Source organism: Dipodomys spectabilis, unplaced genomic scaffold, assembly GCF_019054845.1.
Source record: "Dipodomys spectabilis isolate Male_0828 unplaced genomic scaffold, ASM1905484v1 ptg000366l, whole genome shotgun sequence".
Taxonomy (NCBI): Eukaryota; Metazoa; Chordata; class Mammalia; order Rodentia; family Heteromyidae; genus Dipodomys; species Dipodomys spectabilis.
This window is the reverse complement of record NW_024871043.1, coordinates 2,681,622-2,709,598: the sequence shown is the minus strand read 5'-3', so window position 1 is coordinate 2,709,598 and position 27,977 is coordinate 2,681,622. Positions and strand designations below refer to the sequence as shown.

Genomic DNA, 27,977 nt, shown 5'->3' with positions numbered 1-27,977 from the left:
GAGGGCGGGGCCGGCGGAGGGCGGGGCCGGCGGAGGGCGGGGCCGGCGGGCGGAGGGCGGGGCCGCGGCAGGAAAGCCCCGGGGCCGTCGGCAGCCGGGTCCCCTTCGGGTCGGGCCCGTGGCGGGCGGATGGGGCCGGATCCCGCAGGTAGGGTCCGCGGGGGCGGGAGGTCGTGGGCTCGTCGCCCCGGGCTCGTGGCGGGAGGCCGCGGAGGTCTCGGGGTCGTCCGGGGTGAGCCGGGGACCGCCGGGGCCGGGGATCCGCGCACCTCGCCGGGGCTCCCGCGGGCCGGGCCGGGCCGGGGCGGGGGGTTGGGGGGGGCCGCGGGGACGGCGGCGAGGCCGGGGGCGCGGGGCGCGCCGTGCGGAGCCGCCCGGGCGCCCGGGCTCGCCCCGGGGATTTCCGAAAGCGCAGCGCCCGGGCTCGGGGCCCGGGAAGCCCAGGTCCTGGCCGGGGACCCGGACACGCCCGGTGCGGCCCCCCCCCCCGGCCTTGAGGACCCCAGTATCCCGGGGACGCCGCTCCCCTCCTGGCGTCTCCTGGGGACACTGAGGCAGGGGCGCCGGGCTGGGCGGGGGGAGCAAAGCCGGGGCCCGAGGGCCGGACGCGGGGAGCGGGGCAGGGGAAAGCCCCACCGAGCGCTCCGCTTCCCGGAGGGCCCTGACCGCAGCCTCTGCCGCGGCCGGCCGGGACCCACCGACTCACTGCAGGGCCGATCGCGGGGCCCCTTCCAGGCCTGGCGCCCTGTTCCTAGAAGACAGAGCAGAGAGAGGCCTCCAGGGCCCCGGGGGTGTGCTGGGCTGGGGGGTGCTGGGGTGGGGGGTGCTGGGGTGGGGGTGTGCTGGGCTGGGGGGTGCTGGGGTGGGGGGTGCTGGGGTGGGGGTGTGCTGGGGTGGGGTGTGCTGGGGTGGGGGGTGCTGGGGTGGGGGGTGCTGGGCTGGGGGGTGCTGGGGTGGGGGGTGCTGGGGTGGGGGTGTGCTGGGGTGGGGGGTGCTGGGCTGGGGGGTGCTGGGGTGGGGGTGTGCTGGGGTGGGGTGGGGTGTGCTGGGGTGGGGGGTGCTGGGCTGGGGGGTGCTGGGGTGGGGTGGGGTGTGCTGGGGTGGGGGTGTGCTGGGGTGGGGGGTGTGCTGGGGTGGGGGTGTGCTGGGGTGGGGGGTGCTGGGGTGGGGGGTGCTGGGGTGGGGGGTGCTGGGCTGGGGGGGGTGCTGGGCTGGGGGGTGCTGGGGTGGGGGTGTGCTGGGGTGGGGGGGTGCTGGGGTGGGGGTGTGCTGGGCTGGGGGGTGCTGGGGTGGGGGTGTGCTGGGGTGGGGGGTGCTGGGGTGGGGGGTGCTGGGGTGGGGGGTGCTGGGCTGGGGGGTGCTGGGGTGGGGGTGTGCTGGGGTGGGGGGTGCTGGGGTGGGGGGTGCTGGGCTGGGGGGGTGCTGGGCTGGGGGTGTGCTGGGGTGGGGGGTGCTGGGCTGGGGGGTGCTGGGCTGGGGGGGTGCTGGGGTGGGGGGGTGCTGGGGTGGGGGTGTGCTGGGGTGGGGGGTGCTGGGGTGGGGGGTGCTGGGGTGGGGGTGTGCTGGGGTGGGGGTGTGCTGGGGGTGGGGGGTGTGCTGGGGTGGGGTGTGCTAGGGTGGGTGTGCTGGGGTGGGTGTGTGCTGGGGTGGGGGTGTGCTGGGGTGGGGGGTGCTGGGGTGGGGGTGTGCTGGGGTGGGGTGGGGGTGTGCTGGGATGGGGGTGGGGGTGATGGGGTGGGGTGGGGGTGTGCTGGGGTGGGGTGGGGTGTGCTGGGGTGGGGGTGTGCTGGGGTGGGGGTGCTGGGGTGGGGGTGTGCTGGGGTGGGGGGTGTGCTGGGGTGGGGTGTGCTGGGGTGGGGTGTGCTGGGGTGGGGGTGTGCTGGGGTGGGGGTGTGCTGGGGTGGGGGTGTGCTGGGGTGGGGGGTGTGCTGGGGTGGGGTGCTGGGGTGGGGTGGGGGTGTGCTGGGGTGGGGTGTGCTGGGGTGGGGTGTGCTGGGGTGGGGTGGGGGTGTGCTGGGGTGGGGGGTGTGCTTGGGGGGGGACCCACTGCTTGCATTTCCCAAATGGAATGCGGGATGTATCTGTAGAGAGAGAGGTAAGATATAGATATAGATATATAAATGATTGAATGCCAGTGTGTCGTGACACTACGAAGTTTTGAACTCAGAACCTTACACTTTGCCGGGCAGGTGCTCTGCCCCTGGGGACACACACACACCCTGTAGCCCTTCCATGGCTTTCGGTGGTTTTTTTTTTCCCATTAGTGGCCTCCTGATTGCTGCCCCCAGCTAGCCTCGGATTGGAATCCTCCTATCTCTGCCTCCCTCACCGCTGGGATGACAGGCTCACCGCACCCAGCTCAGCTGGCTGGTTGAGAGGGAGTCTCACCAGCCTTTTTGTGAATAGAGGTGCATTCCCTGTCATCTCCGCGTGTCCCGTGGAGGAGACTCAGTTTGCCTGTCCTTCGCCTGAGCGGTGACGCGGGCTGTTTGCCCAAGGGTTCTTTCGGCCATCTTCACTGTGGCTGTTCCCCCTCTCCCACCAAACAGGTTCGGGGGTGGCCCAAGGGGAAACTGAGGCTGTGAATGGAGGATTGGAGATACTCTGCTCCCTCTCCAGGGCTGTGAATCTTGTGTCTTGAACCCCAGTTCTGAGCTCTTGGCTTGCCGAAGAGTGCTTGTAGGGAATGTTACTCTTGATTAGAAATGAGAGGGGTCCCGTTTGTCCCTAGGAATCATTTTGGAGAACTAGGAGGTGGCCTGAGGTTTTCCTGGAGTCACCGTGTGTGTGTGTGTGTGTGTGTGTGTGTGTGTGTGTGTGTGTGTGTGTGCGCGCACACACATATGTGCTCTGCCTCTTTCAAAAGAGGAAATGAAACTTCTCCGGGGAGAGGAGTCACTGGGGTGCTGGGCTGGGCGTCTTTCCAGCGATCGTTGCTTCGGCCTCCAACCTCCTACCATCTGGCTTCCTGGGGCAGGTCCAGAAGCGTCCACAAGCTGCTCTCGCTGCAGGACGAACTTCCCTGAGCTTTAGCCAAAGTAGCATTCCTGAACTTCCATTTTCTGTCTCTTGGAAGGGGCAGCTATCTCTCTCCACTTCTGCTGGGCGTTTCACAGACTTACACCACCGTGGTGTGTTCAGATACTGTCTCTGACTGAGGTCATCTGGGGAGTTTGGTCTGTCTCCGGCCTTCAGTCCGCAGGTCAGAGTTCCCATGAATCCTGCAACTTCTCTTGAAGCCTTCCCATCAGATGGAAGGCCAGGGTCGCCGCCTTGGGTGTGAGGTTCACACCTCTGTTCATACAGTCATACTGGGGGTAGGGGTTCCTATTGCTGTTCACACAGAGCGCATGAGCCAGAACCATGGAACAGAAGCAAACTGTGGCTTCCATGCTGAGACTTCTCTGTTTTCCAATAAACAGACTTCGACGAACTGGCTATGATTTTTCCTTTTGGATACTGCTTTGGCACCTTTGGTTCTTGTGGCAGTCATTTGCTACCAAATGGATCGTTGATAATTTTCCCTTGGTTTCTCAAGAGTTGTTGCAAGAGTATTGGAGTGCTTTAAAAATATTTCACAGTAGGTGTAACTTTTTTAAATTAAGAGGTTTTTTGCCTTTGTGTGGTGTGTGTGTGTGGGGGGGGCTTGAAATCAAGAGGCTGAGCACTATTCCTTAGCTGGCTCTCTGCATTTTTATTTATTTATTTATTTATTTATTTTTGGTCGGTCGTGAGGCTTGAACTCTGGGCTTGGGCGCTGTCTCTGTTCTTCAGCTCAAGAGGAGCGCTCTACCATTTCAGCCACAGCACCACTTCTGAGTCTCACAGACTTTCCTGCCTGGGCTGGCTTTGAACCGTGATCCTCAGATCTCAGCCTCCTGAGTAGCTAGGATGACAGGCGTGAGCTTATTTTTGTCAGTCATGGATTGAACTCAGGGCCTGGGCACTGTCCCTGGGTTCACTTCTGCTCACTTTGCTACCACTTGGAGCCACAGCACCGCTTTCAATTTTCTGGTGGTCAATTGGAGATAAGGATCCCACAGACTTTGCTGCCCCCACTAGCTTTGAACCATGATCCTCAGATCTCAGCCTCCTGAGTAGCTAAAATGACAGGCGCGAGCCACCAGCGCCTAGCTTCTATCACTTTTAATATAGATGTCTTCACTTCTGCCTTATGTTATAAACTATGGTCTTCATTTGCGTTTTTCTTGATTAATCTCACAGTTATTGCATTCCTTTGTTTGTCCCTAAAGTTGTAAAACTTTGCTTTGACCCTAGTCCACTCAGACTATGTTGCTCTGTAAGGTCACTGAGCAAGACAGGGTCCCTGTGTAGGCCCCAACTTCATCCATGAGGTTAGCAGATGACCGTCTGGGTTTTGTGACCATCAGTGTGTGCGTTGGGGCTGGGGGTGTGGCCGAGTCATGTAAATAAATCCAGCCAGCCTGAGGTGGGACAGCACCTCAGGGAAGGTGTGCACATCCCCGAGGCCAGAATAACGAGCGCCCCTTCGGCTCTTCGGGTCTGGGGAGGGAGGAGGCCATGTATGAGTTGGGAGCCGGGCTGAGGAAGCAGCGGGTTGGACAGGAAGGCTGTACGAAGGCAGGCTGAGGATGGTAAAAGAGCGAGCTCCGGGAGTGAGCCGGGCGGTGTGTGACATGTCTGGGCACTGTGGGGCAGGGCGGGAGGGGGCAGCAGGGCTGGCGGGACGTCTGGAATCTTCTCTGCTCAGCATCGTGGGGGGAGGTGATGAGGGCTCGTCGCCATGAGCACCAGGGGGTGGGGGGTAGGTCGGCTGGCAGGGGGTGAGCCTGAGGTTCTGCAAGGCCTCCAGCTTGCAGGTCTCCCAGCTGGCCAGGGCGGGGAAAGGGGGGGTGCGGCTGGCCGGGAGCCAAGTGAGGTGACAGCCCTGTCCCACAGACGGGGCGGGGCCTGGTGCCTTATCTGTGCCCACATGCTGGTGGCGCTGGTGCCAGGGACCAAAGTCCGAGGCTGGCAGCCCCAGAGCCGGCTTCCTGCTTCTACTGTGCCAGCCTCTGGACCAACAGCCCCAGTCAGAGGCCTGGATTTGAATTCCAGCCATATGGGTGTGCATCCCTAGACAGCTTTCTGAACCTCTCTGTTCCGCTGTTTCTCTGTTCCCAGAACTAGGGTGATGCTGGCTGCACACCTATAAGAGTCTCCTTCCCCCCCCCCCACACACACCCTATGGGTGTCAGGGTACAGAAAGCTCCACGCACCCCTGGGTAAACTGAGGTAGGGATGGAAGCTGCCCTCAGCTGAGGAAGGGTGGGACCGGGGGGGGGGGGGCACGTGGGGGCCCAGGACTGCAGCCACGGGGAGACGAAATCCACTCGGTGACCCAGTGCCAGCTGCGGGCCCCGGCCTGGTCCCAGCCCAGATCTGGACTCTGGCCAGTGTTTACCCAGTAGCAAGCGGTGGAACATTCCAGACTGGTGTGTTCCCCCCCTTCCTCCAGTATCCGTAGGCAATTGGGGCCAGCCGTAACTCCCTGGGGCCTGGCTACGCGCTGGCGTCTGAGGCTGGCTGGGGTGTTGGACAATAAACAGATGCCACCTGGACGCACAGCCTGCAGGACAGGCGCTGGGGACAGGAAGCCCCGATCCTGCCAGGGCAGACAGGCGGACCGGGATCCTCAGGCTCCATCCCCCTGCCCTCAGGCATCTGGAATCTTCTGAGGATGGGTGAAGCATCTGGGGGCCCGGAGGAGTCGGCTGAATGACTGAAGACCTTGGTGCTCACCACCCCACACCCACTCCTTGGCTGGCCCCTCTGAGCACCCCGGCCCTGCACTGAGTGCCAGGGTCGCCTGGGGCTCCTGCAGCAGCTTTTGTCGTGTCGGGTGCTGTTGGAGTTCCTCGGGGCCTTGCATTTTTCTGGGTGGGTGCCCTGTTTGTTTTCATTCTTCAGAGAGGCTCAGCCTTGGACTGAGATCCTCCTGTCTCTGCCTCCTGAGCAGCTGGGGGTCCGGGCTGGGCCGGGTAGGGGTGAGCAGGCAGGACTGGTACATTTTGGGGGCCCCAGCCTGGCCGGCTTCAGCAGGCGGGGTGAGGCCGCTCCTGTGTCTGTCCATTTCTGGGAAATGCAGCTGGGAGCATTGTTTTTCTGGCCGCTCGCCAGTCCCGCCTGCACGGCCGTCCTGCAGGCGTGCAAGAGGAAGGGCAGAGCGCTAGGAGGACCGGACAGCTGCTGTGCAGGCCTCCAATGGCTCTGCTCCAAGACCCCCCCCCCCACCTTCACACTGCCACCACTCGCCGCCCCCCCACCCCCAAGGCAAAACCACAGGAAGGCAGTGGGAATATCAGTGCCGGGCAGAGGGCCTTCCTATGTAAAGACATCTTACAGATCAATGCGACGCTGCCCGCGCTCGCTTCCACGCTCAGGCCCTGGCAGGAGCTGAGATGGCTTGGGCACAGTCCTGGCCGTGTGATGGCCTGTGTTTCCTCAAGGTGTGTTATTTGTTTGTGAGAACTCTTTACTGACTCAGGCCACGCGCTCTGTGCGGCACGTGGTTCCCTTTCCCCCCACCTTTGGCTTCCTCCTCGTTGGCTGGCAGCGGGACCGGGTGCATGCTCAGCAGTAGCTGGGCCGTTGAGCCGGGCTGCTTACTCCCCCGGTTTTGTTTTTGTTTTGCTGGTCTTGGCGCTTGAACTTAGGGCCCCGGTGCTGTCCCTGAGCTTTTGTGCTCAAGGCTGGTGTTTTACCGATTGATCCACGGCTCCACTTCCAGCTTTTTGGTGGTTCATTGGAGATAAGAGTCTCCCAGACCTTCCTGCTCGGGCTGGCTTTGAATCCTCGGCCTCCTGAGCAGCTGGGATTACAGGCGGAGCCACCAGCCTCAGCTTCTCTGTCTTCTGGTGTAGAGAGGTTGGAAACCGGTGTACGATCAGGCCTTGCTACGTTTGCTATCTGCACCCCGAGATCGAATAGCCATTGGTGCTCTAGCCACACTGCTGTGTGGAGACCCGAGGAGCTCTGTGCAGAAGGATCCCCGAGACTAGAGCCCGGGGCGGCCTGGCCCCAGCAGGAGACAGGGCAGGCCCCAACCGACCCGCCGTCTCTCTGCAGGTGCCTCCGAGTCTCCCCATGGGGCGGCTGCGCCGGGCGCTGCTCCCGCTGAGCTGCCTGGTCCTGGTGTGGGCCGCAGGCTCCGGTGAGTCGCTGACCACGGGGGCCGTGCCGAGGTCCTGGGGTCGCTGCGCGGGGGCGGGCGAGGCGGGGACGCGCCCCGAGGGTGGCCATCTCCACGGAGGGGGGCTGAGATCCGCAGCCGCGGCCGGGGGGCAGCCCGCGGGGGGGGGGGGGTCTAGCCGGCCCGTGCGCGTGCGCACCAGCACCGGCCCCCCCGCCCCCCGGCCGAGGCTCAGCCCCCCCCCCCCCCGCAGGCGGCGTCCGCGTCCTGCACCCGCCCTCCTGCTCCTCCGACTACCTCAGCGCGTCCACCTGCGAGTGGAGGCTGGACCGCCCTCTCAACTGCACCGCCCGGCTCCGCCTGGCCTACTGGCTCAGCTTCCTGCATTTTGAGTAAGTGGGGAGGGTCCGGGCCCCGCCCCGCGCTCCCCGGCCCCGCCCCGCACGCACGCACGCGGCTCGCACGCGGCTCGCACGCGGCTCGCAGAGGCTGATGGGGGCTGCGTTCCAGCCCAGCCTCGGCCCCGCCCCGCGCTCCCCGGCCCCGCCCCGCACGCACCCACGCGGCTTGCACGCGGCTCGCACGCGGCTCGCAGAGGCTGATGGGGGCTGCGTTCCAGCCCAGCCTCGGCCCCGCCCCGCGGCGCAGGACACGTGGCTCGCACCTGGCTCACTGAGGCTGCCGCATTCCAGCCTCGGCCCCGCCCTGTGCCGGGCACGCGGCTCGCACGTGGCTCGCAGAGGCTGATGGGGGCTGCGGTCCAGCCCAGCCTCGGCCCCGCCCCGCGGCGCAGGGCACGCGGCTCGCACGTGGCTCGCAGAGGCTGATGGGGGCTGCTGCATTCCAGCCTCGGCCCCGCTCCGCGGCGCAGGGCACGTGGCTCGCACGCGGCTCGCACGCGGCTCGCAGAGGCTGACGGGGCCTCGCCGCTGCGCCCGCCGCTCCCCACTTTACGGTCTCTGTGCCCGTGGGGTTAAACCTCACGGTGAGGGCCGGGAAGCGTCCCGGGCTGGCTGCGGGACGCAGGTGAGGGCGGAGGCGGCCCGCGCGGAGCGTCCCGCGGCGCCCTCCGCAGCCCCTCCGCGTCCCGCGGCAGGAACCGCAGCTGTGTCCCCCACAACACGGCCGGCGCCGCGTGCGCGTGCCACCTGCTCACGGACAACGTGATCGTGGCGGACACCTACCGGCTGGACCTGTGGGCCGGGCGGCGGCTGCTGTGGGGGGGCTCCTTCACCCCCAGCAAGCACGGTGAGCGCCGGCCGGGCCGGGCCGGGGGGCAGCCCGGGGGGAGGGGGCGGGCGGCCCGGGGGGAGGGGGCGGGCGGCCCGGGGGGAGGGGGCGGGGAGGCCCGGGGGGAGGGGGCGGGGAGGCCCGGGGGGAGGGGGCGGGGAGGCCCGGGGGGAGGGGGCGGGGAGGCCCGGGGGGAGGGGGCGGGCGGCCCGGGGGGAGGGGGCGGGGAGGCCCGGGGGGAGGGGGCGGGGAGGCCCGGGGGGAGGGGGCGGGGAGGCCCGGGGGGAGGGGGCGGGGAGGCCCGGGGGGAGGGGGCGGGGAGGCCCGGGGGGAGGGGGCGGGGAGGCCCGGGGGGAGGGGGCGGGGAGGCCCGGGGGGAGGGGGCGGGCGGCCCGGGGGGAGGGGGCGGGCGGCCCGGGGGGAGGGGGCGGGGAGGCCCGGGGGGAGGGGGCGGGGAGGCCCGGGGGGAGGGGGCGGGGAGGCCCGGGGGGAGGGGGCGGGCGGCCCGGGGGGAGGGGGCGGGCGGCCGGGGGGAGGGGGCGGGGAGGCCCGGGGGGAGGGGGCGGGCGGTCCGGGGGGAGGGGGCGGGCGGCCCGGGGGGAGGGGGCGGGGAGGCCCGGGGGGAGGGGGCGGGGAGGCCTGGGGGGGAGGGGGCGAGTGGCCTGGGGGGGAGCTGGGAGGCCTGGGGGGGTGGGGCTGGGAGGCCGGGGGGGGGGGGGGGGGGCTGGGAGGCCTGGGGGGGAGGGGGCGAGTGGCCTGGGGGGGAGCTGGGAGGTCTGGGGGGAGCTGGGAGGCCTGGGGGGTCCCAGCCGGCCTGGGAGGTCCCAGCGGGCCAGGAGGGTCCCAGGCAGCTCCACAAGCTAGCTCCATGTTTGTTGATGGTTCTTGACAGTACTGGAGCTTGCTAGGACAGGTGCTGGCCCGCCTGAGCCCGACCCACAGCCCACCAGAGGTGGCTTGAGTGGGAATGTGAATGACGGATTCTCTCCATGTTGACATTAAACCAGCTAGCTCTGAAAAAGCAGGCAACCGGCCTTAAGTCATACAGCAGCAGAGTTCCGGAGACAGAGACGATCCATTTACATAGTGGTTTTTAACAGACTTGCTATACTTAGGATCTCAGGGGTATGAGTCTATGAGAAAAGACGATGTTTCCCAAAAAATAAGTCAAATCGGGCACCCACAGTTCACTTCTGTCATCCCAGCTACTCAGGAGGCTGAGATCTGAGGATTGCAGTTCAAAGCCAGCCCCGGCAGGAAAGTCCGTGAGACTCTGATCTCTAAGTAGCAAAAAGCCAGAAGCAGAGCTGTGGCTCAAGTGGCTGAGCAACAGCCTTAAGCACAAAAGCTCAGGGACAGAATCCAGGCCCCAAGTTCAAGCCTCAGGACTGGCAACAGGTGCACACGCACATACACATATACACACACGATGGATTTCATGAGATAATAGCCAGGGCCCAGCTGGGGCTTGGGGACCCACTGCACACCCCTCTCCTGGCACAGGGTAAAGCCCCAGGTGGGATTCGGTCATGGCTCTGTACCTGTGTGTTTTGTGGAGACCTGACTGAACATTCTGGAAGGCCTGGGAGCCTGTTGGCTGGATGGGGCATGGGTTCCCTCCACTAGAGTGATAGCTCCTCCCCACAGTGAAACCCAGGGCCCCAGAGAACGTCACCGTGTCCGCCAACATCTCCCACATGTGGGTCGTGGCGTGGAGCAATCCCTACCCTCCTGGAAACTTACTGCACGGTGAGCTCACCTACCAAGTCAACGTCTCCCAAGCGGATGACCCGGCGCAGGTGAGCGAGGCTGGGGCTCGGGCTGCCCGGGAGCAAGGGTGACCACCCAGGGAAGTCCTGCCTCTTGCACGGCCCCCTTTCCTGTGTTAGACAGAGTCGGTTAGCGCTCTGGCTGTGACAAAATGCCTGACACAAATAGCATGGCAAAAGAGGTTTGTGTTGGCTCCTGGGCCCCTGGCCAGCCACTTGGCCCCTTCGGCTCTGGGCATAAAACAGGGGCTGCGGTGGAGCTGTTCCTCTCATGGCAACCAGGAAGCAGGGAGAGGATTGGGCAGGAGGGCTGGGGGCCAGCGACCCCCTCTGAGGGCACAACCCCAGTGGTGGAAGACCCCACCCTGGACCACCACCTACAAGTCCCACCCTCTCCCCAAAGGACTAAGCCAACACCTGGGCCTCTGCGAAACATTGAAGATTCAAAAGATGTCGGGTGTGGTAGCATATGCTTGTAATCCCTGCACCTAGGAGGCTGACAGGAGAGTAGTGAGAGTTCAGGACTACCCTGGCTACAGAGAGAGACCTTGACTCAAAGAAAGTAAAGAAAAGTCGGGCACCAGTGGCTCACGCCTATAGTCTCAGCCATTGAGGAGGCTGAGGCTGAGATCTGAGGGTCATGGTTCAAAGCCAGCCCAGGCAGGAAAGTCTGTGAGATTCTTATCTCCAACTAACCACCAAAGAGCTGGAATTAGCACTGTGGCTCAAAGCAGCAGAGGCTAGCCTTGAGCAAAAAGAGCTCAGGGATAGCACCAGGCCCTGAGTTCAAGCCCCATGAACAACAACCACAAATAGACAAGACTGGGAATGTGGCTCAAATGGTAGAGTACTAGCCTTGAGCAAAAGAAGGTCAGGGACAGTTCCCAGGCCCTGAGTTCAGGCCCCAGGACTGGCAAAAACAAAGCCTCAGTGTTGGGAACGGTTAGGGGATGGGCGGCGCCGGTGTTGCTCCTTGTGCCTCATGTGACGGCAGATGTGATGTAGAGACCACAGCTCAGTCCGCGAGCCAGACACGTGCCTGAAATCCCAGTTAGGCGGGGGCCTAAAAACATCACAAAAAGGAAAAAATAAAAATTCAAAGGGCTGGGCCAGGGGTGGAGCAGCTTCTAGGCAAGTGTGAGGCCCTGAGTTCAACAAGGCGTGAGAGTGAGCACAGAAGCAGGCCTGCGCCTCAGCCCCCTCCCCCCCCTTCCCCGTGAGGGCCCCCTCCAGCATCCTGGGGCAGCAGCTAGGCAGGGCGTGGTGCCCAGACCCCGCAGCTGGTACACAGATGCCCCCCTCTCCTCCACCAGTGTCAAGTCTATAATGTGACCTACACGGAGCCTGTCCTCCACCTGGCAGCCAGCACCCTGCAACCCGGACTCTCCTACAGGGCACGGGTGAGGGCCCTGGCCCAGAACCTGCACAGCAGCTGGAGCGAGTGGAGCCCCAGCGTCACGTGGCACAACCGTGAGTACCAGGGGCCCCTGGGCCACGCGACCTCTGCACCCACGCCTACTGTGCAGCCACACGCCGCTGCGGGCAGCACCTCCGAGTTCTTAGAATTCCCCACGAACATGGTATAGTAGCACACGCCTGTAATCCCAGCAACCATGGGAGGCATAAGGAAGAGGATTACAGTCCAGGCTGGCACTGGGGGAAAAACCCAGACCCCTACCCAAAAAATAAAAAGGCTGGGGGGCTGGGAAGGTGGCTCAGTGGTAGAGCGCTTGCCTTGCAGGCATGAGGCCCTGGGTTTGATTCCTCAGCACCACATAAGCAGAAAAAGCTGGAAGTGGCGCCGTGGCTCAAGTGGTAGAGCGCTAGCCTTGAGCTGAAGAGCTGAGGGACAGCGCCCAGGCCCAGAGCTCAGGCCCCACGACCGGTCCCCCCCCCCCCAAAAAAAAGGCTGGGGACTTGGTTCAAGTAGTAGAGTCTGCCAGGCAAGTGGGAGGTCCTGAGTTCAAACCCCTATACTGTAAAGAGTAAACATGAAAAAGATAGCCGGGCATGGGGCCTCATGCCGGTCACCCTAGCTACTCAGGAGGTTGAGATCTGAGGATCACAGTTCAAAGCCAGCCCTGGCAGGAAAGTGTGAGACTGGTATCTTCTAATTAACCACCAAAGAGCTGAAGTGGAGCTGTAGCTCAAATAGTAGAGCACTAATCTTGAGCAAAAAAACAGGGACAGCACCCAGGCCCTCAGTTTTTAAGCCCCATGACACACTCACACACTCTGTCTCTCACATACACACACACACATGCGCGCGCGTGTGAACGCGCACATGCCAGTACTGGAGCTGTGGCCCAAATGGTAGAGTACCAGCCTTGTGTGAAAAAATCTTAAGAGCATTGCCCAGGTCCTGAGTTCAAGTCCCAGGCCTGGCTCAGGAAGGGGGGGGGGCGCGCATGGTGGCAGATGACGCCCTGTGTGCACAGTTCCATCAGTAATGCCCTGTGGCCAGGCCAGCCTGGGAGGTGCAGTGTTCCTAACTCCATAATAAAGCTGAGGTTTCCGGGGCACAGAGAGGGTCATCAACTGATCTAGGGTCTCAGCTGGCCTTGAACTCGAGCTCCCGGAATGCACTGCGTTCCAGCTGTGCCCTGAGGAGGGCTCGGTGGGAGAGGGGAAGGTGAGGCCAGAGGGCAGTGGGTGCCCGGCCCGGATGCCCAGCCTAGCCCCGCCCCAGGGCAGCTGAGGCCTCTCCTTCCCCTGGCAGACTCGCAGCTGGCCCTGGAGCAGCAGCTGGCCCTGGGCGTGGGCATCGCCTGCACCATCATCCTGCTCGTGTGCCTGGTCTGCTACTTCAGTGTCATCAAGTGAGTCCTGGCCCCTGGCTCTCAGTGTGCGCTAGCTCAGCAGCTGCTACCCACCTGGCATGGGTTAGAGGGGGGAACAAGGCCAACAGGACCCCGCGTGGGGTCCCCAGTCACTGGAATGCTTTGTGGAAGGGATTTGGGCTCAGTACCCTGGGTACAGGGAAGTGACTGGTGTGGCAGGGTGTTGTGCTAAGTACCCCGGTGCAGGGGGCCAATGTTTCCGGGCACTGTGGCTGCTCCTTGTTGTGCGTAGACCAGGATTGGCTGTGGCATCCACAGATGTGTGTTGCCAGCCATGCTGACTGATGGGGTAGCGAGCGGGCGCCAGCCTACGGCTAACGCAGCCCCTCTCCTGGCTGGGCAGGATTAAGCAGCTGTGGTGGGACCAGATCCCCAACCCCGGGCGCAGTACCCTGCTGGCCGTCGTCATCCAGGATTCCCAGGTAGGCCGGCACAGCGCATCCATGGCTGCGGTCCCGAGCACACTCCAGCCGTCCGAGCTGGGAGGAGCCCCCTGGCTCGTGCTGAGTTTCCCCCGGGACTGCACCCTGGCTCTTGGCTCTGCCATGTCCAAGAATCAACTAGGGGACCCCTCTGGGGGGTGGCTGGTGCCTTGTGCTAGTGTCTCCCCATTGTGTGGAAGCCGATAGAGACGATCCCCAAAAAGTCCCGGTGCACTTAGGTAACATACAGCCCCTGGGCTCCAATGCCCATCATCCATTCACAGCTCCTGCCCCTGCAGGCTGGCCCTGTGAGTGGGGCTCTGCGGGAGGGGTGTGCGGGAAGGGGCCTCATTCATCCGTGGCTCCAGCCCTGGGCCAGCTCACTGGGACCAGGGAGGTGACAGGGCCTGGCCTGGCACAGCCATGGTTCCTGGGCTGGGTTAAGATTGGGAGGAAAGCCTGGCGCTGGTGGTGCAGGCCTGTCATCTGAGATACTCAGGAGGCTGGGATCTGAGGATGGTGGTTCAAAGCCAGCCTGGGCAGGAAAGTCCATGAGACTAACCACCAGAAAACCCAAAGTGGTGCTGTGCTCAAAGTGGTAGAGCGCTTGCCTTGAGCAAAAAGCGCTCGGGGACAGCGCCTGGGCCTGGAGTTCAAGCCCCACGACAGACAACAAAGTGTGGGAGGAGTTCAGAGTCCTTGGACCACTGCTGCCGTGGACCATCGCTGCTGCCGGGGACCATCGCCGCCGGTTTGGTCCTCAGCCGCTGTGGGTCTCACAGCTGTCTCTGTTCAGGTGTCGCCGTGGGAGAAGCCGATGCCAGGGCAGGAAGCACCTGAGCGCCCGTAGGTACCGGGCCCTGAGGGCGCCCGTGCACCCTGGGGGTGGGCCGCCCCATCACTGACGCCACTGACCTCTCTCTGGGCTTGGGGGGAGGGCGGGGAAGGGGTGCGGGAGGGGCGCGCCGGGCAGAGGCTGGGCGCAGGCGAGGGACAGTGCCCAGGCCCAAGACCAATAAAAACAACAGCCCCACTCTACCCTGAGGAAGGATGTGTGCGGTGGGGGAGGCTCGGATCATTGTGCGGGGCTGGCTCTAGTCCCCGCCCTCGCGGAGTTCCACCTCTGAGAAAAATCCAGAGAGCAGTGAGGGCGCTCCCCAGCCGGGTTCTGAAGGGCGGACAGGAGTCTGGGCGCCGTAGTGATTCCGGGCCCTGCGTTGGCAGCCGCTGGAGGAGCTGCCTGGCCAAGCTCCTGCCGTGCCTGCTGGAGCACGGCGGGAAGACGCGGAGTTTCCCCAAGGCGTCCCGAAGCGAGGCGCGGCTGGCGTGGCCCCCCGTGGAGCTGCACAAGATGATCCTGTGGCCGGAGCGCATCAGCGTGGTGCGGTGCGTGGAGCTGTGCGAGGCCCCGGCGGCGCGGGCGGCGGTGGAGCAGGAGCCGGAGGAGGAGGAGGCGGCCGGGCCCGCGGGCGCGCCGGCCGAGGGCAGCGCGGGCGCCTTCCCGGGCGGCGTGGTGGCCCGGCTGGCCGAGAGCCTGTTCCTGGACCTGCTGGGGGCGGAGGCGGGGCCCGCGGGGTCCCCCGGGCCTCCGGCCGGCTGGGCCCGCGCCCCGGAGCCCGCGGCGGCCGTGGCGGACAATCCGGCCTACCGCCGCTTCAGCGAGGGCTGCGCGCCGGCCGAGCCGGGGGGCTGGGAGCACGTCCTGCGCCAGCGCCTCCTGCAGACGGCGGCCGCCCCGGCCGGCGCCTACCGGGACTTGAAGCCGGCGCTCGAGCCGGGCGCGGGGTACAAGGCCCTTCCGGGGGCCCCCGCGGACCCGGGCTACCGGCCGTGCCGCGCCCCGGGCCGCCCCGAGCCCCCCGCCGGCGCCGGCGCGGACGAGCTGGGCGGCGGCCTGGCCTACGCGGCGCTCACCTGCCACCAGTGCGGCCGCCTGAAGCAGCGCCGCGGCCCCGCCGAGCGCGCCCCGGGCCCCGGCGCCGCCCGGCCCTGCTGCGCCTGCTGCTCCGGGGACCCCGGCCCCAAGGCCCCGCCGGCCTGCAGGCCCGCCCCCGCCCGCGCCCCGAGTCCCACTGGGCCTCCCCGGGGGCCGGGCCTGGCCTGCGGGGCCGCCCCGTGCGTGGCCGTGGCCTAGCCCCGGCCCGCGGGGCAGGACGGACCCCTTCCCCAGCCTCGGCCCCGGCCCCCACGGCCGGAGCTGCCGCGGAGCCACAGCTCAGGTGGCTGACACGGCCTGGACACGCTGGAAGCGGCGAGCCCGCCTCCACCGCCTGATCCCGCGTCGGCCTCGGGGCAGGCCCGCAGGACCCAGGAAGTTTGTACCAATAAAGGCTCTCTATCTCTTTCCCCTGCCCGATTAAACAAGCACGCTCCTCGTGGGAGGCCTCGGGGCTCACGCCTGTCATCCTGGCTACTCAGGAGGTTGAGATCTAAGGATCACGGTTCGAAACCAGAGTGGGGCAGGAACATCCATGGGACTCCTGGCTCCCATGAATCAGAGAAAATCCAGAAGTGGCGCTGTGGCTAAAGGGGTAGAGCGCTAGCCTTGAGCAAATGGAGCTCAGGGACAGAGCTCAGGTCCTGAGTTCAAGCCTCAGGACCTGCAAAGAGGGAGGGAGGGAAAAGAAAGTGAGCCAGGGAGATTATTCCACGCTTGATGGGGACCAGAGACTTGAACCATCTTAGTCCCACCGGCCAGGAAGCCTTGTCCAATAGGAATCAGCCTCTTTCCTGATCTCCCCAATCACAGACGCCAATGAAAGGAACTGGAACCACTGGAAGTGCTCCTCTGATAGGGAGTCCTCACACCTTGCAGTATGAGGCCTAAAGTTCCACATGACAGCTGCTAAAATCCTTGCTGCTCTGATGTCCATCCTGAATCAGTGACTCACTGGGAATGAGTTGATTCACAGCGGGAAATGGTTGGCTGCCAGAAACTTCCTTGGCATTTCCTTAAAGGATGTTTTCAAAATCTTAAACTGCACAGCAGCCCTTGCATATATAATCCCAGCTAGGAAAGCTGAGTCAGGAAGATCATTTGTTCAAGACCAGCCTGGGGGCTTAGAAGAAAAAAATCCCCTTAAAAATCTAGTCTTGGGACTGGGAATGTGGCTTAGTGGTAGAGTGCCTTCCTAGCATGCATGAAGCCCTGGGTTCGATTCCACATAAACAGAAAAAGCCAGAAATGGTGCGGTGGTTCAAGTGGTACAGTACTAGCCTTGAGCAAAAAAAAGCTCAAGGACAGCGCCCAGGCCCTGAGTCCAAGCCCCAGGACTGACTATATATAGTCATATATATGTGTATATTATATATATATTTGTATATATTATATGTATAATATGTATATATATAATAAATCTGTTGACCTCCATGGTCACTGAATTCGCCCAGACCTTTAGGACTGAATCCAGGCCACTTCTGTGGTTGCCTGCCCATCACCCTGTCTGAGCCTTATTTCCTCACTTATAACAGAGACAGTGAGGCATGCTGGGAGGATTCTCTCGGTTGGCATCGTCCTGGGGTTTCTGCAGCCTGACCAGGACTCCTCAGCCTTGCGGCAGGGACCGCCCCTGCTCCCACTGCCCGGGGTTCACCTTGCAGGATGTGGGTAGAGCCGGTCAGAGCTGGTTGAGTCAGCTAGAGCAGCAGTGGAAGCACACTTCCTGCTCATGGAGACGTGACCCACAGGCACGGCTGCCCGGCCTGCCAGCCATGAGCCAGCCACGCTCCCCACCTGCCCCCGAGGGACCAATCAGCGCCCGTCGCAAGTGCCTTGGGTCAACTCCCCGCTGAGCGATTGGCCGGGAAGGACTCAGGAGGTTGGGAAAGCTGGGGCTATAAATCCCCCCTTGCGCTCCGGGTGCGTGTTCCTAGTGCGCGCGTCGCACAAGTGGCGCCCAGCCTGGGGCTCGCGCGCTCTCCGCAGACGGACGGCCTGGCGCCAGGGAAGCGCCTCCGTGGGCGACCTTCCCCCGCCAGGGAAGCGCCTCCGTGGGCGACCTTCCCCCGCCAGGGAAGCGCCTCCGTGGGCGACCTTCCCCCGCCAGGGAAGCGCCTCCGTGGGCGACCTTCCCCCGCGAGGGGAGCGCCTCCGTGGGCGACCTTCCCCCGCAGCCCCAGAGCCTCAGGCGCGAGGCCTGCTGCCCTGCTCCACAGTCGCGGATACAAGTGTCAGAAAAGGAAGCTGGTGTCATATGGGGAACAGGGAGTGGACTGCGCCCCCGGATCGACTCCGGGGCCATGTGGGATCCAGACAGCGGGGCCGCGTCCAAACACGAAGTCCGCGAGGCCCACCCCACCGCCGTGGCCATTCGCGCCTGTCCATCGGGAGACAAGAAGGGGAAACTGCAGGCGACCACGCCTCGCTGCGATGGCGGAGCTCAGCCAACAATCCCAGCGAGGACGCGGACGACCAACCACGTCCGCCATCGTGGGACCCCGGGGGCCGGCCGCTTCCCCATCGTGGGACCCCGGGGGCCGGCCTCCCCGCGCCATCCGTCCCGGGACATCTGCCCCACCGCTTCCTTTGGCCGTGCAGGCCAGCCTGGGAACTCCCCTCGGGGGACTTTGTATCCTTGGGTAGACATATCCCACTTTGCCCAAGAAGGAGAACCCGTTGTTCCCCCCTGTAATTCAACAGTTGTTTGCGGCCCCCCAACCACCGTGGCAATGGCGGCCAAGCCTATGGACGAACCCCAGTTCGTGTTCCCGGTAAACGTCCACGGAACCGCCGCACGGCCCCACCGGGGGTGCCCCCATGACCCAAAAGTGCTTGAGCGGTGCCGACCGCTGTCAGGGAAGACGGGCTGCAGCCCGCATGCTCAGCAGGTGCTCCACACCCCCAGCATCGCCCTTAACTGCCCCCGTGACTGGAAGAGCTTCAAGCGCGCGGCAGTACCATCGGGGACTTCCTTTTACGGAAGGCTGCTTTTTATGATGAATGTGAACGGCACAGCGCACGAAATGTCGCTGCTGGGGGGCACCATGCCAACATGGGGGACCCTGATTGCTTAAAGGGGGAGGGAGCTTATGCGTCTCCCACCGCACAAGCAGCTGCGCCCCTGCAGTACTTTGACCAAGTACAGCCTCTGTGCCTTGCGGGCTGTCTCCTCAGTCCCTTCTAAACAACTAAAAACCCTCATACAACATCCCAATGAAGCTTTCACTGACTTGGTTGCCCAGGCTCAAGAAGCAGTGGCCCAAAAGGCATCCCACGCTGGAGCCCAAGATGCGCAAACCAAGACCCTAATATGGAAAAGAGCCACACAGGAATGCAGGAAAGCCATTGCCCCTGAACAAAATGGAGAGATCACCGATTGGATCCACCAAAGATTTGGGACATCAACTCACGCTATGAGTACCCTTGCACAGGCTTTCCCTCTATGGCCGCCAGCGCTCGCGCGCCCCCTAATGGCACGACAGGAAACCGACCTTGTTGGGGATGTGGCGGGGCCGGTCATGTTAAAGATTGCCCATCACTCCCGAGCTCACCCAAAAGAAAGCAACCCCCTTCCGTATGTCCTAAATGCAAAAAGGGTTTTCATGGGGGCCTGCGAATGCCGTTCTAAGACTCAGCCTTTAGGGGCTGGGAAGGTGGCTCAGTGGTAGAGCGCTTGCCTTGCATGCCTGAGGTCCTGGGTTCGATTCCTTAGCACCACATATAAGCAAAAAGAAAAAAAGCCAGAAGTGGTGCTGTGGCTCAAGTGGTAGAGCGCTAGCCTTGAGCTGAAGGGCTGAGGGACAGCGCCCAGACCCAGAGTTCAGGCCCCACGACTGGACCCCCCCCTCAAAAAAAAGACTCAGCCTTTAAACTAAATAAGGGGCAGTCCTCAGCCCCGACCCCAAGAGGACAAAGGCACCAGCCACCAACCCAGGTATCATGGACTATTCCTATCCAAAGTGGAAAAGCTAGAATGGAACTTAAGGCTAATGGAACAATTTTTTTTTTTTATTTCCGGGTCTGACTGTACGACTTAGGAAGGAGGAAGTCGAAGGGTTGGGGTGGAACCGAATTCCTGGCCCCTGCCTGCAAGGTGTCGGTGGAAAAACAGCTTCCCTCCAGGTCCAATGGCCTGTAAGATGGGAAGACTGTGATGGGGCCACCAGGGCTTTTAAACCTCTTGCCGCCCCTGGCCTTCCACGCAGTCTTTGGGGAAGAGACGTCCTCACTAGTATGGGTACTGTGCTAACAATGGATGGCAGGGACTTTTATGAAGACATCATAACTGATCGAGCGGTTAATCACCCACAGTACCCTCAATTCTAATGGCCACTGTTGCTCGACCAGAGCCAGTTCCACTCCAATGGGACACCACCAAACCCATTTGGGTCCAACAGTGGCCTATTACCCTGAAAAGTTCCCTCATCTCCAGGCTCTAGTGGAGGAGCAACTAAAAAGGGACACATAGAACCTAGCACCAGCCCCCACAATTCTCCCATTTTTATTATCCAAGAAAGGGCTCGAGGGAAATGGAGACTTCTCCAGGACCTACATTCCATAAACAGTCATATGAAAAAGATGGGAACGCTTCAACCCGGACTTCCACACCCTTCTGCAATACCCAAAGATGGGCACATTACCATTATTGACATCAAGGACTGCTTTTCTTCCATCCCCCTACATCCCAAAGATAAGGAATATTTCGCCTTCTCAGTATGGGAACCTAACTGTCAACTACCTACTCATCCATATCAATGAAAAGTTCTCCCTCAAGAAATGAAAAATAGCCCTACACTATGTCAGATGTATGTTGCCCAGGCCATTAGGCCTTTGCTTTCAAAATGCTTTTGTGTCCATTACATGGATGACATTTTAATAAAGCTGCTACAACCATGCAAACCTGTTTAACACAACTCCAGGAAAACCTTACAATGCTAGGCCCCTGAAAAAATTCAACTCAAAGCCCCTTACGCCTATCTTGGATACCATCTAAATCAAACAATTACCCCAAATTGGCTTAGTATTGTCATTAAGTCCCAATATACTTCAACTGAATTACAACAATTATGTGGACATATCAAGTGGGTACACGATTTTATGCGCCTCCCTACCCAACAGCTCTGATCTTTATTTCAATTGCTTCAGGGACCCTCTGACCCAACTTCCCTTCATATACTTTCCCCTGATGCTCAATAAGTTTTACAACAAGTTGCTGATCGATTATGGTTAACCCCTTGGTGTTTTTAGATACCACCCAAGAAATCACCCTGGTTATATTAAATAATAATGGCTCAATGGCGGCGCTGACGCAAACCCACTTCTCAGTTACCAAAAAATAGCACACCCATTACCATGCTATGCAACCTGGCCATCAAAAGTGTGGAACGATACCATCAAACTTATGGCCGATTCCCCGACCGTCTTATCTGGCCCATTGGAAAAACAATCTTTGATTTCCTGATGACCGAAGAGGAATTAGCCTTACAAGTCATCCACTATTATTTTAACATTGATAATCATATGCCCAAGAACCCCATTTTAAAAATTACCCAAGAACTCTCACTTTCATGGAAATGTTGTACTCGTCCTAAGGGGCAACCTATCCCTCAAGCCGTTGTACTTTTACAGATGCTAGCAAAACTGTTTATGGATTTTACACTGCCAGTACTAAAATCTACATGCTTCAACAACATTCCCTGTCCATTCAAGCTGCTGAGTTACTGGCCATTTTACTCACCCTTGCATCTTTTCCCAGAGAACCTCTTAATATTTTTTCTGATAGTTTATATGCTGTACAAACTGTTGCCATTCTTCCTGGAGCCTTATTAAGAGATGATGGTTATGATGTAACATGGATAATGTGTAAATTACAAACTGTACTAGACAATCATGCCCAACTCTGGTACATTCAAAACATTAGATCTCATACTAACCTCCCCGGACCCCTAGCTGCTGGTAATAAAGCCATTGATCGCGCTGTCACACCAACTGTATTACCAATACGTCCATGGACCAGGCCCGAACGTTACCTGGTAGCTTTCATTTATCAGCAGCTACTATCAAACAGTTATTTCCTGATTTAATACATCAACAATGCAAGCACATGATTTGGTCCTGTTCTTCTTGTACACCTCTTTTACCCTTAGGACCGCTTCAACCCATGGGAACAAATCCGCGAGGCCTTAGACCCAATGGCACATGGCAAATGGACATAACCCATATCCCCCAGTTTGGCAAACAAAAATACCTCCATGTATGCATAGATACATTCTCAGGCTTTATAACAGCCTTAGCCTTAACAGTAAAACAACAAGGCATGCTATTAAGTCACTTCTACATGCCATTACAATTATGGGCGTTCCTTGGACTCTTTTTTTTTTGGGATCCGGTCGTGGGGCCTGAACTCTGGGCCTGGGCGCTGTCCCTCAGCTCTTCAGCTCAAGGCTAGCGCTCTACCACTTGAGCCACAGAGCCACTTCCGGCTCTTTTCTTTTTGCTTATGTGGTGCTGAGGAATCGAACCCAGGGCCTCATGCATTACAAGCCAAGTGCTCTACCACTGAGCCACCTTCCCAGCCCTCCTTGGACTCTTAAAACAGACAATGGCCCTGCTTACAACTCCTAACATTTTCATGAATTTTGTACCCTTTGAAACATTACGCACCAGACAGGTATTCCATATAACCCAGAAGGCCAAGCCATTGTTGAACGCAGTCATAAGGAAATTAAGACCCTTGTTTTAAAAGAAAAGGGGGAACTGGAGGGGTTGGGCTTAAAGATCCCCAAACACAATTAAATTATTGCCTTATAGTAAAAAACTTTTTAACATTGACATCCACCACACGCGGGTCCCCCGCGACCCTGCATTGGGGACTCTTGAAAACACTTACGCTGGTCCCTTTGGTTAGATGGAGGGACCCCATCACAAGAAAATGGGAGGGTCCTGCTCCCTTAATGGCACAAGGGAGAGGACTTGCTTGTATCTTTCCAGACACGAGTGATAAACCTGTTTGGATCCCAGCTGGAGTTGTCCGACCAACCGTCACCACCTACGAATGAGATGCGTCGACTTGAACAGCCCGAGGAGGAGGAGACGCAACCCTCCAGCTAAAGCCCATGCCATCACTTGGGGAGACCTAAAGGGATTGGCAGAACAAGCCCAGGCTATGGCCCCAGACCCTGACCCGGGCCATGGTACTCTAGTCCTCCGAATGTGTGCCATTATTACAGCCAATTCTCAATCTGCTGCAGAGCAGGGTAAGATAACGTTAGTGCCCAGCCGCCCTCAAAGCTTGATGATGGTAGGGGAAGATACCACCACCGTCCCTCAAATGCTTTCTTCCAATGGCACGGTTGGGCTTCCTGTCTCGGCAGACGCCCTATGGCACCAAAAAACAAACCTTACTTTTGGATGGGAGGAGCCATCTCTTTTTGTTTTTCAAACGAGCCGGTAAAGCTGTTTGATGGCTGTACCATCCCCCTCACGACAGTGACGCATGGGCCGGGATGGTGGAACTGCACAGTACCCTACCCCATTTGTCCCTCCGAACGAAACTGCACTCGGGCTACTGACATTCCTTTTCATACGCAGTTGTGCCCACGCAGGGAGATCGATAGCTTTGGCAACGTTTCCACTCCTCTTGAGGAATTAGTGATTAGCCTTTGTGCCAGTTCCTGGCAAGGCACAGTATTTGGGGACCTCACATTGTCCCTCTACCCGGCTATATACAACCAATCTGAAAAAGATCCCAAACCTCAAAATCTAAAGGAGGTTTATGACTCTTCTGGGGGACAATTGGGAGACCTAGGACCCTTCATACCAATCGTTTGTTCATCACATTCCTGCCTGGATTTTTCCCCTTTCCTATTGGCCAATACTGGTCGCTGTAACCGATCTGCATGCGACCAGGGGTCAGGAATGGTAGTGGTTAGAGCCCTGTTCTTTTTTTTATCTAGGAGACAACTCCTCCGCCACCTGCACTCTCAGCAATCACTGGTAACCCAATGACTCATTCTTTTGTAGGTTTGGTACGTGTTTCCCCATTTATTGTTCTGGCTAATAATGCCTCTCAGTTTTCCCAGGTTCAATTGATTCGTCCGCTCCCTAAAAGAGCAGTAGGATTGATCATTGCGATTGTGTCAGCGATCATCGCTACAGTGGCTTCTGCTACCACCGCCGCTATATTGCTGTCCCAAAGCGTGTCCACCAGGCAACAGATAAACCAGCTCATCCCTCAACTGCCATCCATAGCATTACAACATTTGCAAGTTGCCAATCATCTTAAGGGAGGCCTTCGTGTGCTCCAACAACAAATAGACTTGCTCCAAGAAGAGATTATATTTCTTCCATTACAACAGGGAGGACTATGTAATGCTATGACTACTTCTGTCAGCTTTCCACTCCCGCGCCCAATGTCACTAAACTTAGTGACTACATCAAAGGCCCTTGGTCCCTTAAGTACTTAAACTTCACCCACCACCTGCTGCATGATGTTACCTGCCTAAACCAGACCACCATACAGCTTATTCCCGCTGCCTCTTTTTTAGAAGATGTGCTTCAAAAGTTACAGCAATGGGGCTGGGAAGGTGGTTCAGTGGTAGAGTACTTGCCTTGCATGCATGAGGCCCTGGGTTTGATTCCTCAGCACCACATAAGCAAAAAGAAAAAAGCCGGAAGTGGCATTGTGGCTCAAGTGGTAGAGTGCTAGCCTTGAGCTGAAGAGCTGAGGGACAGTGCCCAGGCCCAGAGTTCAGGCCCCACAACCAGACCCCCCCCCAAAAAAAAACCAAAAACAAAAGTTACAGCAATGGTTTTCACCATCCCCTCTGGTCATCTGGGGAGGCCTTGTGCTATTAGGGTTATTTTTCTGTTTTGTTTTTTAGTTTTGGTCCAGTCCTAGGGCCTGAACTCTGGGCCTGGGCGCTGTCCCTCAGCTCTTAGCTCAAGGCTAGCGCTCTACCACTTGAGCCACAGCGCCACTTCTGGTTTTTTTTCTTTTTGCTTATGTGGTGCTGAGGAATCGAACCCAGGGCCTCATGCATGCAAGGCAAGCGCTCTACCACTGAGCCACCTTCCCAGCCCTAGGGTTATTATTCTGGGAATTATTAAGTGCTTGCACTCCCGACAAAGACGCCTCCAACAACGGGTCACCATAATGACTGTCCTTTTAAAAGAAAAGGGGGAATTTGTGGGTAGAGCTGGTCAGATCTGGTTGAGTCAGCTAGAGTACAGTTGAAGCACACTTCCTGCTCATGGAGACGTGACCCACAAGCACGTCTGCCTGGCCTGCCAGCCATGAGCCGGCCACGCTCCCTACCTGCCCCCGAGGGACCAATCAGCGCCTGTCACCAGTCAGCGCCCATCACAAGTGCCTTACATTAACTTCCCGCTAAGTGATTGGCCGGGAAGGACTCAGGAGGTTGGGAAAGCTGGGCCTATAAAATCCCCCCTTGCGCAGAAATCAACGAGACCTGCTCAAGCCTGTTCTCCCGACCTGTGTTCCTTGTGTGCGCCGTTCACGCTTACCTCCTGCGGAGATGTAGCCTCCCAGCAGGAGCCAAAGCCTGTGTCCAGCCAGCCTCCACCTTTGTGGGGACCAGCAAGCTATCGGCATGGCCCGTCACGACTCATCCCGTGTTAGCGGGCCACCTCTCCCGGAGGGACTAAAAGTTCTCAGACTCTCTTCAGCTTTTGTTCGCCATTGTGGTTACTGTGCCTTCCAGAGCTTCTCATCGTGTCTTCTCACAAGACTTTCAGAATCAAGCGGTTTCTGGCCAAGAAACAAAAGCAAAATCGCCCCACTCCCCAGTGGATTCGGATAAAAACTGGTAACAAAATCAGGTACAACTCCAAGAGAAGACACTGGAGAAGAATCAAGCTGGGTCTGTAAGGAATTGCTTCAGATGCCCACATATTTATGCTCTACCATGAACCAGTCAAGCTGAAACGTCAGTACTGTCTGGACTGACAGTTGGGCAGTTTTTAAATGGATTTTTCTTTGGTTATTTTAATAATGGGCACAGTAATAAGCATGTCATAAACATTACATTTGAAAGGGAAAAAAAAGTTCTCAGACTGTGAGCATGAACCCGTTTCATTTCCCATCTGCAGGAAGGGAATCCAAAGGGGGAGAGGGGAGGGGAAGAGGGAGGAGGAGGAGATGAACAGAGAGGAGGAGGGAAAGAAGATGAAGGAGAGGGGAGGGGCAGGACTGGAAGAGAACTCTGCTAGAAGTCATCTTGGACTATATTCTGTTGCCTGTTCCTCAATCTCACACCCTGGGTGAGTTTAAGGAGAAGAGGTTGGTGTGGGCTCACCTGTCTGGTCCAAAGTGAAGGGCTCACACGTAGTGTGGGCCTTGTTAGTGGAATTCCCACTGGGGGGGGAGTACCCCTCTGGGGAGAGCCCTAGTATGAGCGTGTCCGTGTGTCTGCCCTCTCCCTTTCCGTGTCAAGCCAGGGCTGTGGGTCCCCGCTATGCTGGTGACATCATCACCCGATCTCTATCACCTCCCAAGCCCTCCCCTCTGAGCACCGAGGTAGGGTTAAGTCTCCAGCCTCCATGAGTTTGGAGGCTCAACTCCAGCCTGACTTCCAGAGGGGACAGGTCATGGCAGGAATGTCTCCCATGGAGGCTGGACTGTTGTAGAGGGGGAAGGGGAAGAAGGGGAGGGCGAGGAGGAGGGGTGTGTGTGACCAGAAGTGCACTGTGTATGTATAAAAAGGGCATAATGGAAGAACTGTCAAAATGGGGGGGGGGGGGGCCGGGCTCAGGACACAGTGTCACAGTGAACTTCATCAGAGTATGATTATATGCTTGTAAATAGCATCATGAAACCCCCGCTGTATGATTCATTTTAGGCTAATAAAAAATAAAGTAGCTTGCCCAAGAACACACACACACACACACACACACACACACGCACGCACACACACACACCAGTAAAGGCAACTCTAGCCCCTCACATGAGGCTGGTAAAGTTTTTACACTGTGGTCTGAGCTAGTTCACATGACGTCATTGACGTGCACGCTTTAATCACCTGTCCGAGCTTAGAGGGGAAAGGGGAGGGGGCGTGAAATCTGGGAAGTGAAAAGGAAAAAGCAGCCCAGGGGAACTAGTTTCCTTCCCCCCCTTCCCAAGGCGTCCCCCCCCCCCCCGTCCCAGCCCGCCACGCCCCCGGCCACGCCCCCCGCTGGCCGCAGGCCCCAGGACGACGCCGGGAGATGCTGCAGGTGGGAGTTTCCCAGCAGCCCCCGCGGCGCTGGACCACACGGCCGCCCGGGGCGCCCCGGGGCGCCGCGCCCTGGCCGTGGCCTGCGCCCGGCGTCGATTTTGAGGTTCCTCTCCCCACATTCCGGGCCTTCCAGTCGGGCTTTCTGCCAAGGCAGGGGCGCCACGGGCCGGTGGATGCTCCTGCGTCCTCTCGGTAACGTTGGCTTCGCGCGCCGGGGTTACCCACGCGCCCGCGCCGCCGCGCTCGGGGTGCTCGGGGAGGAAACCGAGCCCCCCCTCTTTCCCGGAACTCTCCCCGCTCCGCCCCCGCCGCGGCCTGAGCCCATCGTGGGCGGTTCCCGAACGAGTTCCTCCGCGCACATCCGGCTGCAGAACCTCTCTGACAGCCTTTTCCCACGAAGGCGCTTCATTCACCGCGCGAGCGAGAAAAACAACACCTACCCACCCACCTCCGAAAAAACCCAGCCAGGGTTCGCGCCCCGGCGCCCCGGGGCTGCCGGCCTCGCCGCCCGGGACTTGCCCGGGACGCCGGCGGGCCGGCCACTCGCTGCTCCCGGCCTCAGTTTCCCCTGGGGGCAAGAGGTAGAGAAGCAGACAAGCACCGGGTCCCCCGTGGTATTGGAGACCAAGGACACGATGGCAGTCGGCAGGTGGACACCCAGTTGCCCTGGATCAGTCAAGCCTAGGTCCGTTGCCTGGTCCCCCGGTGCCCCCTGGTGGCTTTTGCCGGCCTCTGTCTCCCCCCACCCCACACACCTGCTCCCGGGCTCTAGATCCAGCCCAGAAAACTCCAGTAGGAGCCCCCTGCCCACCTGATGCCCACCCTCCATCATCCCTGCCTCTCATAGACCCCACCTCCAGCAGTAGGCAGAGACCTATTTCTCTAGGTCTGGCTGTGTGGTTGGTGCCTGGCCAGCCCGCGACCTCTCTGTTGAGTGGCATGAAGCTGTGGAGCTGTGGTGTGAATTAAACAGGTGAATTTATGCCTTAACCTGGGATCCGCACCTTGCGTGGTGGACGCACCAGACGTTTACTAACCTCATTCTTCATGGGATCCTGGCTGGGGGAGGCCAGTATACTGGGGAGGGAATAAATCACGCCTCAAGTGAACAAATGATGTCCCCCGTTGAAAGTTAATTTTGTTGTGAGAAACACAACTGAACAACAGAAATGCAAAACCAGAAGCAACCCGGTGGCCTCCTCCAGCGTTTGTTGCTGCATCTCCTTATGTTGGTTACATGCAGAATGTCTGCCTTTTTTGTTTTCTTCTTTGCAGTACTAGGAATGGATCCCAGGACCTTTGCACCTGTCACGCAAGCACTCTACCACTGAGCTGCACCACTGGGCCCCCTGAAATTTCATACCCTATTTCTTTCACCATTCACAGTTGA

At 59.9% G+C, this 27,977-nt stretch overlaps 2 protein-coding genes across 2 annotated transcripts; both read left to right on the top strand.

Annotated features, from left to right (window-relative positions):
* Nucleotides 1-74: 74 nt before the first annotated feature.
* Il4r (interleukin 4 receptor) lies at nt 75-27,977 on the top strand. The gene is made up of 12 exons (XM_042666641.1): nt 75-148; nt 7,090-7,174; nt 7,407-7,545; nt 8,250-8,401; nt 10,031-10,182; nt 11,466-11,622; nt 12,872-12,971; nt 13,336-13,414; nt 14,211-14,260; nt 14,639-15,430; nt 27,085-27,168; nt 27,974-27,977. The coding sequence occupies exons 2-12, from the start codon at nt 7,108-7,110 to the stop codon at nt 27,975-27,977; spliced, it is 1,776 nt and encodes a 591-aa protein (XP_042522575.1). The 5' UTR covers nt 75-148; nt 7,090-7,107.
* Nucleotides 20,195-25,398, top strand: LOC122096318 (60S ribosomal protein L39-like). The gene is made up of 3 exons (XM_042666872.1): nt 20,195-20,204; nt 22,374-22,378; nt 25,078-25,398. Exons 1-3 carry the CDS (start codon nt 20,195-20,197, stop codon nt 25,240-25,242), a joined length of 180 nt encoding a protein of 59 aa, XP_042522806.1. The 3' UTR covers nt 25,243-25,398.